At 38.4% G+C, this 21,463-nt stretch overlaps 2 protein-coding genes across 3 annotated transcripts; both read left to right on the forward strand.

The window, feature by feature from the left end:
* Nucleotides 1-923: 923 nt before the first annotated feature.
* On the forward strand, nucleotides 924-10,746 carry LOC145778448 (zinc metalloproteinase-disintegrin bilitoxin-1-like). The gene is made up of 10 exons (XM_082589925.1): nucleotides 924-957; nucleotides 1,214-1,314; nucleotides 2,067-2,219; nucleotides 2,660-2,736; nucleotides 3,436-3,542; nucleotides 7,128-7,216; nucleotides 7,746-7,910; nucleotides 8,532-8,711; nucleotides 10,031-10,200; nucleotides 10,554-10,746. The coding sequence occupies exons 1-10, from the start codon at nucleotides 924-926 to the stop codon at nucleotides 10,744-10,746; spliced, it is 1,269 nt and encodes a 422-aa protein (XP_082446051.1).
* Nucleotides 10,747-10,879: 133 nt separating this feature from the next.
* LOC145778744 (uncharacterized) lies at nucleotides 10,880-19,147 on the forward strand. Of its 2 annotated transcripts, XM_082590307.1 has the most exons (12): nucleotides 10,880-11,083; nucleotides 11,595-11,720; nucleotides 12,141-12,266; nucleotides 12,898-13,081; nucleotides 13,248-13,313; nucleotides 14,362-14,476; nucleotides 14,757-14,850; nucleotides 15,240-15,330; nucleotides 16,053-16,187; nucleotides 16,649-16,815; nucleotides 17,101-17,287; nucleotides 18,983-19,147. In XM_082590307.1, the coding sequence occupies exons 2-12, from the start codon at nucleotides 11,602-11,604 to the stop codon at nucleotides 19,076-19,078; spliced, it is 1,380 nt and encodes a 459-aa protein (XP_082446433.1). In that variant the 5' UTR covers nucleotides 10,880-11,083; nucleotides 11,595-11,601; the 3' UTR covers nucleotides 19,079-19,147. The 2 variants fall into 2 exon arrangements, with proteins under 2 accessions (XP_082446433.1, XP_082446434.1); XM_082590308.1 differs by lacking the exon at nucleotides 12,141-12,266.
* Nucleotides 19,148-21,463: the final 2,316 nt, after the last annotated feature.

Here is a 21,463-nt window from a genome sequence, read left to right on the forward strand (position 1 = left end):
TTTTTTTTCTTAGTGCTTCAGGCATGCTTTTTATTCCCGTAATTTGTTTGATATTGTCAAAATATTTCTTTTTTTGTCGTCTTTTTGTTCGTTTGCTTTGCACCACCCCAGGCAACATTGAATTTTCCAACGAGTTGCTTCTTGCCATGTGTCCAAAATATCTTAATTTTTTGAGGTTAACTGAAATAACGGGGGCAACGCTTTTTAGAGTTGACTTGAAATATTGTGATTTTCAGATGCAATTTCTTAGGTAGGCCTATTGCATTTTGCGTTACAGTTCGAAAAATTAAACACTCCTTTCAAATGCAGCTTAAGTGCACGGCACGTTGATTGTGTACCAGCTGGCCAAGAATAAGTTGTCAAAATGAATGGTTTGAGCTGCCTCATTCCAGCAAAGAGTTACCTCTCTCCGACCGATTTAAGCATTTGGTTTGTTTGTGATGGGCTTTCAGTCTTAACTTCGGTTTACTTGGCCTTTCAGTTATGTTTTATTGTATTTGCAAGTTGGTTGTAATTATTTGATACTTTCCTTTGTAAAATCTCACTATTACAGTTTCAAGCTCTAAAAATTCGTTCTTTCAAGAGCAATCCACTATGCATCAACAAAACATTGTGACGTCGTACACGTGATGACGCTTTAATTTCAGTCACAGGCTTTGAAGAGTCGTAGTGACGTAATTGCACAAAACCTTTGCAATGGCTCAATAGATCGGTGTTCCACTCCAGATCAGCTCGTGAGCGAATCGACAACATGCTTTAGCTTCCTGATCTGACAGCAGCTGAACTCAAACCCTTGTCAGTGCAAAATAGGTTGTGCGTTTTTACATTGATTCAACGTATTTGTTCTTTGGTTACAACTGAAGTTATAGTTATAACTTTTGTATTTTTGATGATGCTGAAAATAGCTCAGTTTCATTTGAATAATGCATGTTGTCAACTTCCTCGTGGTGAGTCCCGGTAACTGAAAGTATCAGGATAGTGACAACAAACAGAGACACATCAGGGTATCTTTGTTTATCCTTTTACCACATTCGGGTGTTGAAGAGATAAACCACCGGCCCCAGAGAACGAAGAACGGAACCAGAAGAAGAAGATTTAAATGGGGTTGGGTATGGTTTTTTAGTTTGAATATTTGGGAGGACATTTACGGCCACTTAAAACTTTTGTTAACTGGACAATAAGAAACATTTGAAATTCTTTGTTTTGTTTTTAGAAGATTTGAAGAACGTGGTGAACAACTGTGAGGTTGTGGAAGTGCGGCAACTGGTGACTGATGTGCTTGTGGAAGAGCTTTCTACATTGATTGATCCGGAGGTTTTCGCTTGTTTCAATGTTCTCATGTGAAAATATCATAAAGTTTTTGTGTGTTTTTCAAAGTAATACAATTGTGGCCAGAATTAATGGTGCGATACTGACGAGCCCAGGCTCATGGGCGAAAAACAGTGTCTATAGCTTTCAATTCTTGTTACAACCGGCTGCCGAGAAACATTACATGAGGACCATGAGGTTGATTGGGTTAAAAGTTTCGAGAAAACTCCTATCTTCTTGAAAGAGATTTGATTTTGCATCAACAGCACATCGTAATGAGAGCTAATCTTTAAGCCACCTAACGGAGTGGAAAGTTTGTGCGTCTTGGATGATGACACCAAAGACTGGCATCTCTCTAGTAGCCTTATACTGTAGCATAGTTTTGAGAACATCGTGAGTCTGGGGTGGTAGAAGGATAGATTCTCTTCCCCAGAGGCTCACAGAATTAAGAAGAAGAAACAACATCTGACCAAGGTTTATGGTTTAATTCCACCCAAAGAAAACCGATGTGGCAAGATACGTTGCACTCCTGACAGTATATAAAGTGTATATAACTTTATCATTTCCTCTGTGTCCTATTTTTGACGCTATCTATTTATCATTTAACAATGTGTGTTTTGTACAAAATCAATCTAGAAAACTATAAAGTTTTTGGTGCTGTTTGCTAATTATGTATTTCACTTATCATTACCGAAAGGCAAATAAACGATGTCTCTCTCCTTTTTTTTCTCACTCTCGTTATCATTTGTTCGTTCCAGGTCAAGAATGGAAAACACAAGCAACAGACAATGTTCGACGTGTCTTCGAACAACGGAGTTAAAATTGAAATCACTCTCCGTATGAGCAGCCACATTTGCGGATCACAATTGAACGTCATAAAAGGAGGACAGTCAGTTCAAGCGACAATGGAAGTGAGAGTAATAAATAATAAGCTTCGTCTTGAATTGAGTTTCTTGTAAGTACTGTAGTGTATATTGATGATTTTCAGTTCGGTTTTGGAAATTAATAGTTAGTGTTAGAATGTTGGCCGAAAAGTAGTACTAAGGTTTAAAAAAATAATGAAAAGTTCTCTCATTGCCAGCATGCCCTAGCTGCGAGCACACGATATAGTGACACATACAGTAAGCTGATACAAGTGATACGTGCCTACCATTGCGATTCCTAAATTTTGAACGCTTTGCTTTACAAACCTGACGGTTTTAGTGCAGCCTTGATATCAGTCGCACATGTGCCTTGCACATCAAATTACTTTGCACTCTTTTCAAATCATGAGCAAGACCCAAGTATAGACTTTTCAAGTTAAATATGAAAAATATTTTTTATGTATATTTATCAAGTTTATTTGTTGCAGAATCTGAATTTTTGCTTGTACCAAGGGACAACAAATCACAAGGAGAAAGTCACCGCGGACACCAATGGAGGCCTGAAGTAAGAATTACGTCTTTAAATCATTTCATCATCATCATTAAGTTCCTTATGGTTTGTCCTCTCGTCGAGGGTTGGAGGCAATGAGACGCTAAGTTTCTCTGTTGCGAGGTTTTTCTACTGCAGTTTTGTAATTAAATCCTGACCAGTCTTCAATATCATTAGTCCAAATTCTTGATGGTCTGCCCCTATTTCGTTTGTTTTCATTTTCCTTCTAGTATTTGTCTTTGAATTAATTCACTGAAAACAAATTAAAAAACAGCAAATTTATTTATAGGAATGTTAGGGGCTTACAAGTTCTCTTATTTATGTAAGTCTCCTATAAATATCTATGCTCCTATGAATCCCAATAAACCTTCATCTTTGTCTTATTACGATCAGAGTTTTAAACAGGGAGGTAACCCAGAGCTACGTCATTTGACCCGTTTGGCTCGTATGCGTAACAAGCGGAATTTGGCAACACACCAACATACACTTGACCCGAGTACATACTGTGACTTATTCCTTGATTCAACGTTGCTATTTTTGCACTGAAATCTTTGTAAGAAATATGGCCAGCAGTCTAAGTGTGCTCATCCGCCAGAGATTTTTACGCTTCATAAGATGAACGCCGCCATCGTACGTTGTTCACTTGCACACGTCAGCATCAAACATACTTCGTTGAAAGTTGTGCGCTGTTCTTCCCGTATTTTTTTGATTCAGAAATATCTCTTCGTGTCGCCAAATTCACCTTAGCTCTGCTCCGTGTTATTTTATGCAGTGGGTTCCAAAAACTCATCACACCAGTTTGGCACAGTCATGGAATACCGGTAATGCTAACCGCCCGGTCCGATGCACTGTTCTTGTAAATATTAACCTTTTGTATTGAAGTGCCCTCATCTGGACTGAAAGAGGCGTTTACGTCATTACTCCAAGTCCTACGTCAGAACAACCGCTTCGTCACATCTACTTTAACACTTTGCTCCTCAAAGGGAGGCCAGATTTGGCCCCCCCCTCATATTTCCTTTAATTATTTGAAGCACAGTAACGCCATGCACTTGGTTTTTCTTGACTTTTCCTAAAATTGCCAGGCGGATCTGATGATATTAAATTTGATGCTAAAAGTTGTGTAGTTTTCTTGTAAATTCAAGATTTTGGTGAATTTTTGCTATTTCTAGCTAACTTCCAGCAAAGCGTGAAATGGATTACATTGCGATGACAAGCCATAAGCTCATAATTGCTTCGTGCATCGATATGCGCGAGCAGAGAGAAGCATCCTCTTGCTTTCTTTTGTTTGGTTTGACCTCAATAATACAAAGCGCGTTATTTCTTATGCTACAAAGAAAAGCCAGTGATCGCAAAGCTGTTAATTAGAAACAATAATAGCAAGCTTTTTTGCGTTATCAGCTCTACAAAGAAGAATAGCAATCCACGATCAAAATAGTAGGCTATGGAGGCCACAAACTATTCAAAACAGTTGTTTCAAGCAGATAATATTCATTGACGAATAAAAAACGTTACAATAAGAAATCTTCTCTTGGATAAAGACACGAAAACCTGGTTTCGAAATAAACGTTCTATGGAAATGCTCTCATTGACAAAACTTGCAATTGAGGAAATGTATCACTGCAAATGCTTTTGGGAGAAGCCTGAGAAATAGCGTTTTTGCAAACAGTAATTGTGAGATACACTCAAAATTATGAGATAGGCTCCATTTACACGTAGCAGCTAACTCGATGGCGTCCCTTCACTGCTTTATGTCGCCTACTTGTTGTTATGTCCTGTATTTTTGTTTCACAGTGCACTGTGTTTTGTTCCAAAGAGCGCAAAATAAAGATGATAATGCCTCATCTACATTACAAAATATTTTGTAATGTAGGCCTACAAACAAAATGTACAATGTACATTACAAAATATTTTGTACTGTAGACGAGGCATAAATTTAGGCGTCACATAAGACAAACAACAAATCAGCTTTCTTCATCATTGATTCAACATCTGAATACGTTGCGCCAATGTATAAGAGGCCGGCTATTGTGAAGACCCGCCATTTATAAACGATCCGATTATACCAAAAGTGGGACAAACTAGTGGATCAAAGAATGAATAAATAATGCTGAGAAAACTAAATCTAAGTGACGAACAATACCGATGTCTTCATTTATCTTGGAAAAATGCTGCCTAAACTTATCAACAAAAAATACAGTAAATAACGGCAAGGATCCCGAAAGCAGAATTTGCTCGACTTTGGCATGAATTTAGTCAGACATCTACAGTAATAATTCCACACATACAATAACGGGCTCTCAACTGCTGTAAGATACATAATAATCAACCTGGTTCTGGGCGATTTGTGTAACAGTTTAGGGGAAGACACTACTTGAAATGATGCACCACACAAAAAATTTTCAATGAAGACTGAGTCTAAAAACCGATGTGGATAGTGCTGCACAATAACTTTAAGTTTAGGACAGAAGAGGCACAAAATATCACGATAAAAATAAAGACCTTGTGGGAAATTTTCGAGAATCATAACACGATGTAAATACCATAAACGCTTAGTTTGCATGCTGCTCTAAGCTGGCCGGCAACCACAAAGGTAGACAATAGCTTACAGGCAGTTTATAATTCGATAACAGCGCAATAAACATTATAAATACGTAAACCGACAATTTTCTTTTACAAACGTTTTACGTCTAATAGTAAATTTAGACGTAAAACAATTTTTTGTGAAGCACTTGCAAACCACGGTTTTGTAAAATAATTCATCATTATTATTTTTTACTTCTCGGATATTGTAAAACGTCATCAGCAAAATCACAAAAAAAAAATTCATTACTTCAATGTAGTAGGCCTAAGAATTTTTTATAGAATTGTAGCCACGTTGTTTCAACAAAGAAGCCATTTTTAGCAATGTAAAGTTATAGAAAATAATTTGCAATCATGCAAATGGTTGCAAAGAATCTAGGAAGTCTTCTCACAATCTGGCACAAAATGATTATGTTTATTGTATCTCAGTAAAATGTTTTACGATAAACTTTGAAGCTTCGTTATAATCATTTTTATCTTTGAAGTCAAACGTTATTTTTTTTGGCCAGAAACATAATCACTGCCTTGCTGACGTTGTCGCTTTTACGCGTATTTTTAGTGCTTCAAACAATAAGGACCCAGTCAGCAATCCAGTCCTTTTACATTGATTCAACATTTGTAAACGTTAAATTTATGTAGGTTTGCTGACTGTGGGTTGTTTCACATTTCTTTTGTTTACGCATGTTCCTCAATTCGCTGTTGCATTATTTCGACGCTGGCTGACTAAAAATGTATTTTCAAATTGATTGACACAATCTTCAATAAAAAGTGAGCTTCGAACTTAGCTTTGTTGATGTAAATGCTGTATTTTTTGTGGATGTAATTTATGAGTCATGTTTATAAACACCCGTAAGCGAAATGACTTATGATGTGGCCTGCATGATATTTGTGATGCGACTTGACACAAATCCACAATTTCAAAAGCACCTAATTTGAACTTAGAAATTTCAGATTATTTCAACAACTTGTTCAATTGTCTTCTCTCTACTAAAAATATTCATACTACAGACTCAATTGTAGACCTAAAATACACAAACGAAGATGTAAACAGCTATTCAAGCAGGCTAAGGTGTTACTTATGAGAAATTTGGTTCCATAAAACTAGAAGCTAGCCATGAGTTTCGGAATGCATTAGTTTAGGATAAAAATGTAAGACAACAAACGCAGTTTTGTTTTTTTCAAATTCGTGTAACAATATTACTCTGATTGTAACTATTTTAGAATCAGTGAGTAGCTTACAATAAGATTTGCTCGCAAGTCGTAAATTCTAATCAATGCAATGATTCGGCACACCGCACACACACTTCGTGCGTTCGATCGAGCTCTTTGTTATTTAGAAGTTTGCATGAAATCGGATTAGCACGGTTAATTAAAGGCGGCAAGTTAAATCAAAATTGTCGTTTTTGGGTACCTTTGCAAAAATTGAAATATCAAGTTTAACATATAAAATTTTAAAATAATGAGTTTTCAAACTTATAGACAAATGATTTGCTTTCACACCAGTGCAACTTCTGTTGAAATAGCATCAGCGGATAACACGTAACAGCTGATTGAATTTGATCCAAAAACGGCCCCCCCTTGAGCAGTTAACTTCCAAAAAAACGTTGAAAAGCAAAGGGTTAATGTGAATGACGTCAGCAATCTACCTCAGTATTCGTGCGGACTTGATGGGTCGATGAAAATGTTTGATGACATCACGAAGACAATTCGAGCAAACAACGGTAAATTTTGAACACAGAACTTCGTATCCACTTTACTTAAGTTGCAGTGTTGTACATGCTTGAAGATATTGTCCATCGGCACTAATGATATGTGATCACATTTAGAAGATGCAAGATCATGGGATAGAAAGAAACGCGATGTCCGAAGTGCCAAGAAGTACATCGAAATGCATTTTGTTGCCGCTTCTGACATGGTGAGTTTTTTTTTTTTTTTTGAGATGACTGGATGCTTTTATCTCAGCAATACGTGGAAGGCCATGCAGCGTTCTGCATCGAACGAATCTTTGTGATTGAACAATCTTTTAAAGCAGTGGATCCAACCACGGCCATTTAATTACCCTAAACAAAACAGTTTTACTAGTCTGTGAAAGCATTTATTTTACAAAAATGATAAAAAATTTGAATAATGAAACTCGTATATTTAAGTAATAATAAGTAAAAGGTTAAAAACAATCTACGGCGAGATATTCAACAAAGAACATTCACAGCCTGTTTGGCCTTGAAAAATCGTGTCGTGAGTTTGTTTGCAGATCACCATGCCGTGTAGGATGCAATCGGGTACAACATTCCTTGACAGCCACTTTTTCTGGTCCAGATCTGATAAAGATTTTTGATAAAGATAAAGATCGTGGAGTTAATTAAATTAATGCGGTGTGAAAATTCCATGTTTGTTCCCTCATTGTTATTTGCATTAACATCAATTAAATTGTGTTTGCCCTTTAGCTCACTCGCTTCGGGAGCGAAGAGGTGATTCTCCAGAGGCTGCTTAGTTACGTTAATATTATGGATTCCTTCTATGCAACCTTCGATATCAGAGCGGTGCTGGTGGGAGTGGACTACTGGATTCCTGAAAACGAAGTCTTCTTGAACTCTAGTGACTTAATTGCTGTGAGGGAGTATGGTCGCTTTTGGTAAACATAAGCATAAACAATAAACATAGGCAGAAACAATAAACATAAAGCCTAAACTTTAAGCAAAGTACGAAATTCTACTGTAGACCTAAAGAATTTTGAAGAAATACCAGTGGTGACGTTTTTCGATCCCAAAACCACCAATTTTTCTATGCAAGCATCTATAGTAGTGTTTAGCGTGTCCAACAGTCTAGAACAGTGCACAGAAATGGAGTCCGCCTTTCATCATTATACTTTAAGTTGTAGCGCAAACAGATCACTACGTAATTCTACAATAGGTTATGTTGGCCATTAAGGAGCATAGTTGTGTTGATAAATATTGAAAAAAAAAGCTTTCAAATCTTGAAATAACAAACATATCAATGTTTTTTTGTTATTAACTTAAGATTGTTTAATATTCTTTGAAACAAGTGAGCCAGTGGTCGCCAATCGCGGCACATTGTTCTCATCAAAATGCCACAACGAGTCCAAGGCAATATGAACCACATCTATGGTGGTTTCCACACAGAAAAAGCTAAAAATGAAGGCTAACCAGTTTCTTAATATTTTTCTTTTTATTCTTTTAATTATTTTTCCCACTAACTTTTTTCTGTTTCAGACACTCTTTAATCTTTTGGACCACAAACAGCAAAAGTTTGAATCAGAACGATCATCTCTGTTCCGCATCGCTGACCACACTACTTACATCACTACTGATTTTTTGTCCGACTCCGGGCTGGTACTGGGTGTGGCACCTGTTGAAGGGATGTGCTCTCCAATATCATGGTCATACGTATTTGTAAGTTGAGGAGAATAATACTCGTTGTCAATGTCTTCTGTTTTTATTTAAATCAAAAAAAGCTTAACACTACAGTAGTTTTTGAACAGCAATTTATATTAGTAAAGAAATTAAAGTTTTTCATAATGACTCTAGTAGGTATATGGGAACAACTTTTAAAGGGATAAAAGAAAGTACGATATTTGTTAGTTGAAAACTCCGCTTCAACTCTGGCTGTCACATCTTTCAGCTCCATTTGGTTTTGAACTGAGATCATGTGTTTGCAGCTACCCGTCTTGAAAACTAACTCAATAATTTGTATATGGTCAGGTTGTAATTATGGTTTGTCTGTCACATGCATTTTAGGAAGTGTAACACAAAGGGTCATTATTAGGTGTAGCGGGTGACACTGACAGCACCATCATTCGGGGGCGTAACCAACAGGGTCATTATTAGGGAGTGTAGCTCCTGGCAAGTGGCAGGGTCATACATCAGGGAGTATAACTAACGGGGTCATCATAATAGGGCCAGGGGTAACATAGTCATCATTAAGAAGTGTAACAGATAGGGTCATCATTAAAGGGGTAAATGACAGGGTGATTGTTAGGGTAGTAAGTGACAGAACCATCATTCGAGACTTAACTGACTAGACTAGAGTAAAAAAGCAAAACTGACTATCTTGACAAACTAAACGTAAACATTGGCCAGCCCTCGAGTTTCTTTTTATAAAAATATGGTTTTCGTGGATCTATTGTAAAAATATTTTTTGCGCGCGTGCCTTTTGTCCTTTACCGGCCACTAAATTATATCTCAGAACTAACATCTGGTCGCTGAACCTACAAACACTGACATAATTCCTGGACTACTTGATTCTTGCTTAATCACTGCGGCATCTCGGAAGCGAGCAGAACCATCTCCGAACATTGAAATGTTTTTCAATTAAAGGGGACCTAAAGTGAAAAATTTAAACTTTGTGGATGATTCTTCAGTATTAAAATATTATCTTTTTGAAATATATTTTTTGTTATGTTAGAAATAACAAAATCAAAATAGGCCACCGAGTGGCGCTGTGTGCCTTGTGACGCCATTGGCGGAGTCGCAGTTGTTGGCTTCACTCATTTACATTGCAAAAGTCGCATAGGCAAGTTAACAGATGATCAACACAAACAAGTCTCATCGCAAACCAAAAAATAGTCAAAAAACGCTTTATTTCGTAAAGATCTACAAACACAAAAGTCATACATTTTCGTTGCAGTGCAACTGGCTCAGTTTCTGTTTTAAAAAACAATTTTTAAAACGTTTCCAATTTCAACTTTTGAATAAAAATTGTTCGTTTTCAGGTTTTAGAGATTCCATTTTTGAATTTTGATTTGACGTGGCTTACTCTCACCCATGAATTAGGTCACTCTCTTGGCCTCCAGCACCCTGACGATTTGAACGTGCAACCCGTCCCTTGTTCCTGTGGGTCAACGAGGAATTGTATAATGTCGACTGCCTTAGACATTAGCAAGTACGATCGTTTAATTCGTTTGTATTACTTGAGCGGTGGATTTGGTGCTCATCCGACAGCTCTGTCCGCACTGTCAATCTCATTTTCACATGTGTTCTAATTTGCAGGGATTTGATTGGTCAGCTAGTTTTGAATCTTTATCTTTGCACTGACAAAGCTTTTGAGACTGACAAATTTACGTAGCCTACTTGGAGAAGCTTTTAATCACTGACGCTGGGCGGTTACCGAGATTGACAAAGTGGAGTTTCCGCTTGTTGTTGAAGTGTTGCCGGGGAATTATTCACCTTACTGTCTGGTTTCCTTGTGCCGTCAGAGCGGTTTTTTTGACAATGATTGATGTGCATTTGTTTCAGCTTGAATTTTGATTGGTCGAATTGTAGCATTCAGCAGCTACCTGTTCAGCTCGAGTTGAGCACCGGGTATTGCCTCCTTAACAAACCGGATGTATTTGTACCGAGCGTATCTGTCTGTGGTAACAGAAGATTGGAACAAGGTGAAGAATGTGACTGCGGTACTCCATCAACCTGTTCTAGGTACTTCTGTTAATTTGATATGAATGCATTATATCAATCACTTGTGCTTGTTGCGTCACTAAATGAGCATTGTTATAAAAGAAAATAACTATAATGTTTTCCTGTACACCAAATGCCAGTATTGCATCTCCACTTCCGTGGGATGCTCCAGTATAGAATTAATTTAAAAAAATTTTCTCAGTATCTGTTGCAATCCGCATACTTGCAAGTTATACGAAGGTGCTCAGTGTGGAAATGGCGCTTGTTGTGATCTAGATATATGTAAATTCAAGCCAGCAGGCGTCTCTTGCCGATCACTCTGCGACCCATGGTGTGATCTTCCTGAATACTGCCTTGGTGACTCAGCAAAGGTTGGTAGTGTTTTTTTTTATAACTTCGTATTGTGAGCATGACTCAGCATATTTTACAGTAGAATTCGACTATAATGGCACCTGAAGGAACGTTCGAAAAAGTACTGTCACAACATCCGAGTCGCTACAGCCAAATGCTAACCTACTGTAGTTTAAAAACGAAACTTTACAAGTGATGCCAACAGGGCTGTTGAGAAGATAGTTTGGGCCCGGTACCAATGAGCACCTCTGGTCCCAAACCAAAACAGTTTTTAAAAAAAACGCAATATATCCCAAACTATGCGTTAGTTTTTTTAAGTTTTCTACCCCCTTGGAAAGGCTACGGGCCCTTAAAATCATCTCGGGCCCGAATGCAAGCATAACCCTTAGAATCCTTTTGTCAACGCTACTGGATGCCCCTATAGCGAAATTTCATTACAGCCGAAGTAGCTATAGCTGAATTCTACTGTAAGTCGGTCAAATATCGATATAATTGAAACTGTCCAAATTATGGCGACATTTGTATTTGAAGTGTCCTGATGATGACGTCATCGAGGATGGCTACATATGTCGCAACGCGAGTGGGCGTTGCAGAGATGGCTACTGCCAAACCAGAGACGACCACTGTGAAGCGATATTCGGCTCAGGTAACCTTGATGTGAGTTCAACATACATTGCATCGTATGTTTGCACGATATATGGCCAAAAGTGTGAAAGAACGCCTTTTAACTATTTTGAAATGATTTTTACAAATTTACCACAAAAATGCACGAAGACTCAGTCAGTCTATCACAACTTACAATTTTAAATCACCATACACATCGTGCTGATTATTTGCGCTATAGAATCTACTTATAAGTTTCTGTTTTTTATTTCGGGTATTGCAAGTCAATTGTAGATACTTGGAAAGGGGCTAATTATACGCTGGCAAAAAGTGTACGCTGACGAAAATAAGAATAAATGAATTGTTTGCATGGGGCTTTGTCTGCTTATTATCTAACAAGCATCGGGCTTTGCCTGCTTATGAAATAACAAACAAGCCTCTTCACTAAAATTTTGTCCTGTTTTGATTGACAAGTGCCATGAATGGTCCGGATGTTTGCCAGGAACGAAACACATTTGGCACTATAGATGGCAACTGTGGATTAAATACAACGATCAATGGAATCAGTTTAGCTGTAGACATCATCCCTTGCGAATTGACGTGAGTTAGTGTCGATCGCTTCTATTCGAGTTTCAGTGTACCGCGCTTGGCGTATTGTACGGTCATCAGAATGGCAGAACAAACAAAGCGTTTGTGCACGGGGGCCATCGACGTCAGCAAACTTGCCACCGCGTCCTAAACCACACCAGCCACCAGTTGTCGCAGAGTGTTTTAAAGTGCTTTTGATTGCGCAATATTGTTCTTGATTGCGCAATATTGTTCTTGATTGCGCAATACTGTTTTGTCTTTAAAATCCTATTTCAAATAATGATATACGTAATAATGTATTCAGTTGCACCTCTATACCGTCGCGGTGACAATCTCTGCTTTGCAAAGCACTGAGAAGTGTGATAACAACGTATATTTGTAATGGATTCAGCGATTCATAACAGCTGATGTAACAGCAGATGATGTATAACATAAGTATTGTTTTGAAATGCAAAATAATTTTGCTTCAACCGTTTGTGTTGTAAATTGAACTAAGATGTTATTAACTGTCTGCCACTGGCAGGTCGATAAGAAGAGAACACTTCCGAGAAATATACTTTATATCAAAAGAATATGCGATGGCCTCTTCAAGATATTAACTAGCATAGCAAGTTTTTTTACTGCCTTGTCTCGTTGACCGCAGGGACAAAGATTGTGGAAAAGTCATTTGCAGCAATATGAGCGACACCAGAGGACTGCCGACATATTTTATTGTTACGCTAGATGGGGGTGAAGAGTGCGTTACCAAAGTTCCTTTAATATTCCCAGGAGTCTTCAGGGATTCAACATACGTGGAGAACAATATTGGATGCGAAGATAATTCCAAGGTTAGAAACGGGATATCGCTGTGGCATTCTTACGTCAGTGGTCGCTAGATTTCAAACGCTTAAATTTGTAGCACCCAGTAAAGTTGCGCTCAATCTTGGTCGATAGTTTGATTATATTCTGTGCTAGAACGGAATAACCCAGAGAAGTAACATTATTATTCTTCAGGTTTGCTTTGAAGGTCGTTGCGTGGATTTCAACTCGTTGTGCCCAAACGATTGTCATGGCAACGGGGTAAGACATGATTCGTAATACAGCAGCTTGTTTGCAAATATGTTGGGTGTAGGCCTACCGGTAGCCTACTCATTTTTCAGTATGACAAGATTCTTATTAGATATATTTTGTTTATGCAGGCAGCCAGGCGCGAATCTAAGAGCTTTTTTCGGGGGGGGGGCAGAAAATTTGAAAATCAATTAACAAGAAAGAAAAAGCTAAACAGATATGAACAATGATACTATACGACATATACGATATGCTAGAAAATAGACATTAAAACAACCATTTTCATCAATTGTGATGCCGAGGGACTAATATCAGCTGTTTAGAAGCATATCAAACCATTTGATGCGAAAACATACAATTTTTCACAAAATTTCGGGGAGGGGGGCCCGGGCCCCCTGGGCCCCCCCCATAAATCCGCGCCTGCAGGCAGCTATTTTATTTCGAACACATGCAGCCTCAATTTTCTTTTGCAGGAAATGACGTGCTTTATTGTAGTCTTTCTTGTGTTATCAATATTTTTTATTTTATCAAATTTAAAATTATTGTATTTGGCCCAAATTACGAACCGAAGTGAATCGCTAGTTTGCTGTACCCATGCTTATTCATGGTGGTTGAAAATTTAAATTAAGTGGACGGGAAAGCAAGGAAGCCAATCTTCCTGTCCACCTTCAGACATGCCTTTAAGTGTTGAAGACACAACCGCTTTTTGCTAGGCGGTGTCGAAACAGCACCCTTTCGAGTTTCGTCCCAGGGCTCTCACCACTAGACAATGCAGCCGAGTTGTATAGATTGCGAAGCAAAAACGAATAAGAAAAACATACAATGTATTATGAAAAAGCATATTATTCATCAATACGCTATTGAGGTGTGCTTGCTGAAAATGGGTATTATCCGATAATCATCAAGCTTGTGGGTTTTACCACGACATATGCGTTCCAAGTCGTCTGGTAATTGGTAGAGCAACGGATCTCCAAGGGCTGCTACTCTAATTTACAATGCTTTTCATTGGTCCCCAGACCTCCCCATTAAAATATTTATAACCAGTCATCGACATTCTCAGGTTTGCACCTCAAGAGGAGAGTGCTTCTGCAACCCAGGTTTCTCTCCCCCAAATTGCACATCACCCGGTTTCGGAGGCAGCATAAGCAGTGGTCCGGTACCTTCTACCGACCCAGGTATATACCAAGTTACCGCTATCTTGTTGACGACGTAGTTAATGGGTGTGTTACTTCAGATACTTCAAATCCATTTAAAATCAAGTTCTGGTATCAGTTGCAAGATACTCATTTTTCCACAACAGCAAGCGTGTTCATTCAATCTAGCAATGTTGCAATAGGATATGTAGCACGTTAGGGGTATATCATCAGTAGTATATCATCAGTAAGCCACCAATGTAGATATTGGCATTGTATCTCGCATTGGTTGAGTCGCTACAATTTACTGATGTTTTGAAAGTTTGCACACATGAAAGTCCACGAGACAAGTTTGGAATCACAACCGAAGAAGTTAAAGTCCAGGTTGATTGCAGATATACATGTATATCAGTGAGGTGAGCTATGACCATTAGCTGAAAGAGTTGATTCAATACATATACATGTGAAATATTACTTTTATTTTATAAAAATCTTTAATCGAAAAGATAGGTTATTTAAACCTTTATTGATTTGCATTTTTATGGACTTCAAACGTAATTGAGATTTAATTAATTATTAAAAGTTTAAATTACTTAAATCATTGTAACTTTACTGACAAACGATATGAAAACCACGTAAAAATATTGTTTCTGCTTTGTTTCTGACTGAAGCTTTCAATACCTTATGACTTGATGTTTGTTAGGGCTTTAGTTGTGGTGCTAAACTCAGTTGGATCAAACTTATTCATATAACCTATCTGATTTCAGAGAGCAAAATTAATTGCTATTTCTTCATTTGTTTTCAGCTTTAATATTTGCCCGTTCATACAGAGAGGTTACAACCTTTCCAACTTGGTGCTATTTGGACCAGCACTGGCGTACAATCCACTACAGCAAGTGAGGGGCCGCATTTTTCAATGTGGTTTTACCTTTTGTCGGGGATATAGTGAGCTCACATACTCACTGTTTCCTCGCTTTTTGTCCATCTAGAGTTCTAGACTTATGTCTTGTGGCAAATAAAATTGCATTTGGAAAAGAGGATTTTTAAGGAGACTGATTTTGGTGTCTACTCCAAAAATAATATTAAGTTTAGTTTTCAGGTCAAATTAATTTATTTTTTCTGTTAGCAAATAAACAAAAATATACACAACACAATAAACTAAAATAATTCGCACAACAAAGATGGCAGCGAAAGACCAAAAAGTCACCAAAGTCAGCTGCCACCCGGCACCCGAACATATAAGCGTATTAAGTGTCTTGCAAAAGACTCGACTATACGTACTCGCGCTAGTCGTGGAACTAAAAACCTTTTGAGCGCCGTCTAGTCTACATGGTCTTGCCTCTAGATTTTAGATCCTTCATGTATCAGGTCCACTCTTAAGGCAGAGCATGTTTGTATTCGCTATGACACTTCCCGATACAATGTTTCAAGACGAATTCAAGAAGAATCTTTTATCACGTGACAATATCATTTATGCAATCACACTTTTTAAGAATCGATTGCAACTTCGCCAAAGTTCTTGAAAAGAAATTTATTTCATCCAGCCCCGAATTGAATAACAAAGATGCCTCTCAAATGTTATGCATTGTGATGTCTTCATCATTTTATTTTCTTATAGCAACTTCCGGAGGTTAATAATTCTTGCCGCATCCAGCTGGATCCGTTCGTCTTCGGACACGATCCTCGAGGGAGGATAACTTTACAGTTTGGAGGGGGAAACTTAATGTCCGGAGCTTGTGGAAGCGTCATTATTGTGAGTCATTATTGTTGTGAAAAATAAATCTTCAATTTTTCAAAGAAGTTTACGTCATGCCGTTTAGGTCATACAGTTTACGTAATGCAGTGTACGTCATGCAGTTTACGTCATACAGTTTAAGTGATGTAGTTTTCGTCATGCACCAAAAGACAAGTTGACAATTCATGGCAGGTTAGGTCAAATGCGAAGGTAAAACACATCAAGTTCGATAGCCACTGAAACCAGCATTTAAGTTTTGATTTAATTATCAAATGAGGTTGCATCTATCCTGCTTGTATTGTTGACTTATTCAGAGTATTTTAAAATCTTATTTTAACATAGTATTTGGAAATCTTACACTGGTAAACATTGTTATCATTACAACAAACTCCAATTCTGCTTCATTGAAGCCTCTGTCTTGACATGATTCTTCTAAGATCTAAACGAGGCGTTAAATCGCCATGTTTTGGGATTATTAGAATGAACCTTCATCGATTTCCTTCGTGCATCGGCTCCGTACAATTGGGGGAGTGTCTCTAGCTGGGGGAGGGCGAGTGGTACGAACACAGAGGAATTTCGTTTTCGACTTTACTTGCAATTTCTCGACTGAAGTGCAAAGCGTGGGTGGTATCGCACCAAGTGACAAGTGAGTTGAATAAAACGTCGGCATACGCCACATGGCTGTTAAATAAAATCCAGATCAAGCAACAGCGGTTCCCAGGGTTGCAAGTATCGTTTCCAAATCGCTATTCGATAGGGATATTCTCTACTTTTTCAATATCGATTACGTCATAGTAAGACTTGTAAGGGTTTAGTTACTTTATTAGTTTTCAAATTAAATTGTATGTTAGTTTGCTTCTCTTTATCTTGGTTAAATCTTTGGTCATGACAACTTCTCTTGATAAAGTTACATCCTTGCTTTCACTCTCAGCTGTGCCGCACCCGATCCACTAGGTAGCGAATGCACCAACAACATAACAGAGAATTGTGAGTCACAAAGGGCACGCTTCTCCTTTGCAATGTTTAAGTGGGCCACTTCGTCACGTGACATGATGGACATCTACATTCATTGCGAGTCAAAAGTTTGTGACTCCTCGGCACAACAATGTCAGTGTGGGGTAAGTACCTATTGAAACAAAGCCTTGTCAACATTGTGAGGAAAAATGCTGACCCAAACAAGAATGTCGTAGGTTTTATATTTTATAACAGTCCTATGTACTTGATGTGGTGAGCATGCAGACCTGTGCTATAAGAAGAAAACTAAAGTACGTAGTAAACAACTTTGTCGTAGAAACAACTGCAATTTCAATGTTTAATTAAAAACAAACAAATTCAATTTTGGTAAAAAGGTGATCATCTTGAACCATAGACAAATAAAACCTAACAACCACACGGCATTTAACATAATAACATGAAAACAAACTAAAAAATACAAACGTTGTCGGCCATACTCATGTTATCCCTTTTCAAATTACCAACTGACTGATGTTCTACATAAACGGTTACACGGCACGATGGCACGACTAGAGCATCCTGTAGGCTATGCGGTGCCAACGTGTCTGTCAACGAATGACAAGTTTTGCTACAAATCCATTATATTTTCATTACTATTTTCACCCAATTGGTTTTGACCGCTTCCCACTGAATTTTATTCGCCACTGCCTAGTCCGATAGTTGGCCACAAGCAGGTCAGTCTACTACCTCTTGTGGCCTGAGCCTGACTGATCTCAGTAAAAATCTATCAAAAATTTCAATTCATCACGAAGTCCAAGCTAAGCGAAATATCCCTCTGTTCGCTGTATGTGCAAGTATAGGTGCTTCGTGGGTGAAAATCGAAAGTCATTTTCAAATAAACTCAGGCCCGGTTTTAGGGGAGGCAGAGGAGGCATGTGCCCTGGGGCCCCCCGACTTTTGAAGGGCCCCCCTACGTGGAAAAAAAATGTGATTTTGTGTTATTTTTTCTTCCTTTCAGCCTTTGAAGTTTCTGCAAAATGCTGTGCAGTGCTGGATTGATGCTACTGTAGACGCAGAGGTGGTTTTTGCAGGAGGGCCCCCGATCTAAAAGTGCCCCGGGCCCCCACCAGCTAAATCCGGCCCTGAATAAACTACTAAATTTTTCACAATTTGTTTTTATCAAAAACGCATTTCAAATTGGCTCTCTAACGATTCAAAATAAATAGTCAAATTTATCTTTGGCCTTAGGCCTACAGGCCACTTGCAGCTAACGATCGCAAACTGCTCGCTGCTGACTAGGTTTCATCTTGACGTGAAGGTTCAAACATAAATCGTGGCTACCTGACAGTGCGACCTGATTTGTCGCATTTTGATTACTGCTCTTGCTACTATTTGACTGAAATTTTCTACGCTGTTTTTTAATTTTTACTGACTCCTCATAATAGAAAAGCTTTGTGTTACCTTGGGGAAGAAAAATGAAAGAAAGTAAGTTAAAAAACGACCATCAGATTGTTAGCAAGCTGCTAAAAGTCTGTCTGAAATTTTCTGAATCAATTTGTCTTTGTTTTCCAAAGGCTGGTGATGTTTAAACCTAATTTGGCAACTTGGGAAGACGATAAAATGACGTCAAAATATTATTTTTAGAAAGTTTTATTCAGGCAGTTACCAAAAGTTGGCAAAATCTGGAAAAGTCTGCAAAATGTAGCAAATCAGGTTGTATCTCAAGCTAACCATGGAACAACACTTAGATAACCTTATTACAACACTCCAATGGAATGCAGGTTTTTTTAACATAAATTGAGAATTGCATCTAATTCAATCACTATTTGAAAATAACCTTTAAATTATGCTTCATCAAGAACTGCTCCGGGAGTCGCAAAAGACGAAGTAGCAATGACCGCTCCAACCTCCCGATTCATGACGTCATTAGCGCTGGACCGTTCGTCGTGACGTAGCTGCTTTCCCTGCCCTAAATAATCCAGGAAGTATATTCGGTGCCAATTGTGGAATAAAATACATTTGTTTCTCCGAACAAAGTTTTTCTTGTAATAGTTTATCCCAAATGAAGTCAGTCTTCGGTCGCGCAAGTCGAGATAGAACAAAGAATAATTACCAGCTCAATCATGAAATGACGTCATTGGCTGATGACCAGCTCCTTAGGAGGCGACAGTGGCCAGTGTTGACCACACGGTGACGCTACCGACTATAAACATATGGACATTCAGGACAAGTTTATTTGCTTGCACTGTGACGTAATAGACTGACGCGCAAGGGAGGTAGCTGCCCTGTTCTACAGACACCTTTTCTTGGAGATATATTATTCAGGAGGTAGCCTATATCAAAGTATATTCATCATCAACAGTATCATAGCCGATGCGGCCTTTGATGAACTAGATGCTCAGTTCGTAAATTTTTCCAGTGTTCCCTTTGTCGCGCAGTGTCCCAAAGTGTTCTTGGTTGGCTGATTGATGTATTGAAATTGGATATAAATGTTGTTCTTTGTCTGCCACGAGCACGTTTCCCGAGAAGGCGGCCGCTTAGACAAAGATTTTCGAAATCTTCTTTTCTGATAATGTGACCGAGAAATTTGAGTTGCCTTTGAGTTATGTTGTTCAATAGCAGAGATCCCTGTTCAATAGTTCCTTATCTTGATGTGCTTGGTTCAAAAATTGAATCAAGTATATTATTCAGTTTTTAAAAAGCGACATTTTTATATATATTCTAATTTGAAAAACGTAGTTTCTCTTTCAGTGCATTTCAATGCTTCAAGCGATCATCTGTTATTCTTCCAATCTTTTTTATCGTGTCACAAAAAAGGTCGCTTTTTCTAAGGTTACCAACCTCGTGAAGCAGTAGGCTACTGTGAGAAAGATAATAACTTCTTTACAAACTAGGCCTACTTATGTGAGATTGAGCACTGCCAGTCAATGGGGCCATAGGTGTTTTACACTAGGGCAGTGTGTTTTAACCTTTTAAGCGCTCGTACCCTTTGAGCTTTCATGAAATTTTCTCGTACCCCCTGTCAGTGCCGGTGTATAGGGTATTTCGGGCCCTGTGCGGAATATGCTTTGCGGGCCTCAATGAAAATGATTAAATTCAGTAGCGTAGCTAGGCATTTTGAAAAGGAGGGGTTTGACGGCCGGCGGGCGAAGCCTGATGATGTGCTTGCTGAAAGCGACCCAACGGCGGGAGGTGTGGGGGACCTTTCCCAGAAAATTTTGAAAAATTACTTTGAATTTGGTGCATTCTGGGAGCATGTTCAACAAAAATACCGGTAGCCTACTTGGATACCGATACTTGCTTGTGAACCAAATTGAATTTTTTCTATTGGAAATGACAAAAATTATTGCATTTTCCGATAGGGACACTACGTTAAGATCTACAATCCCTAATTTTCTGGGTAAATTGCGGGCCCCCTAATTTGCGGGCGCTGTGTGATCGCACGGTTTGCATACCCCAAAGACCGGCACTGCCCCTGTCTACAATGGCCAACGGAAGCAAATAAAATTGTAATAATAGGATTTAAACTCAGTGTATTTATAACTAACGTGTTGAATGTAGGCTATGCATTAAAAAGAGTCTTGTAAGTTCAACAATATTCATCAGTCAATCTACGAATCGCTATTTTGTTGATCAATGTCAATGATCATGTTGAAACGAGGTTCTTTCTTTGAGATGGACACACGCATATCATCTCATGGATCCAAACGATTCCTCGGATAAGTTTTGATGTTTACAAGAGTTGAGAACCCAGTTTCCCATAGGTAGTTTGTCGCAAAAGCCACAAGGATTTCTAAAGCTTTTTTGCTAACTGGGGAAATGTGTTGAGTCGTGCGCACCAGAAGGTATCCAACTGCATTGGATCAAACTCCATTTTGCTTTTACTACTAGCTTTCATTTCAATAAGATAGTCTTTCATTTGGTCATTACTCATTACACATTCTTTAGACATATGCCTAAATAGCGTATAATTTCACACTGCTTGTCGTACCCCCTGCTTTGGTGCTTTGTACCCCCAAGGGGTACACGTACCCCTGGTTAAGAACCTCTGCACTAGGGCTTTGTATGGTAATTCCACTCAAAGGTTTCACTGGTGAAGGTAGGCCTACACTAGGCTTATAACAAAGGCAAGTGAATTGAAAATCAAAGTTGAAGTAAATTACCTTGAATAGCTGCAGAGTGCAGATCAATTCTAAAGAGAAAGATGTTACAATAAGTTATATATTTTAACCAAGAATTTAAAAAAAAAGAACAGAGATTAAAAGCAAGATCTTAATATCAGAATTTTCGAGCAAATGGACTTTGCTAGGAAGTGTTTGGTGCAAACCAAATTGACAGCA

The sequence above is a fragment of the Aplidium turbinatum genome, chromosome 10 (genome assembly GCF_918807975.1).
Source record: "Aplidium turbinatum chromosome 10, kaAplTurb1.1, whole genome shotgun sequence".
Classification (NCBI taxonomy): Eukaryota; Metazoa; Chordata; class Ascidiacea; order Aplousobranchia; family Polyclinidae; genus Aplidium; species Aplidium turbinatum.

Coding starts and splice junctions, on each gene's coding strand:
- LOC145778744 (XM_082590307.1), top strand. CDS start 11,602: ATGATGACGTCATCGAGGATGGCTACATATGTCGCAACGCGAGTGGGC. Junction 11,721..12,140: donor TCGGCTCAGGTAACCTTGAT/GTGAGTTCAACA, acceptor TTGATTGACAAG/TGCCATGAATGGTCCGGATG. Junction 16,188..16,648: donor CTTGTGGAAGCGTCATTATT/GTGAGTCATTAT, acceptor TGGGATTATTAG/AATGAACCTTCATCGATTTC.
- LOC145778448 (XM_082589925.1), top strand. CDS start 924: ATGCATGTTGTCAACTTCCTCGTGGTGAGTCCCG. Junction 2,737..3,435: donor GACACCAATGGAGGCCTGAA/GTAAGAATTACG, acceptor TTTTTGATTCAG/AAATATCTCTTCGTGTCGCC. Junction 10,201..10,553: donor ACTGCCTTAGACATTAGCAA/GTACGATCGTTT, acceptor CATTTGTTTCAG/CTTGAATTTTGATTGGTCGA.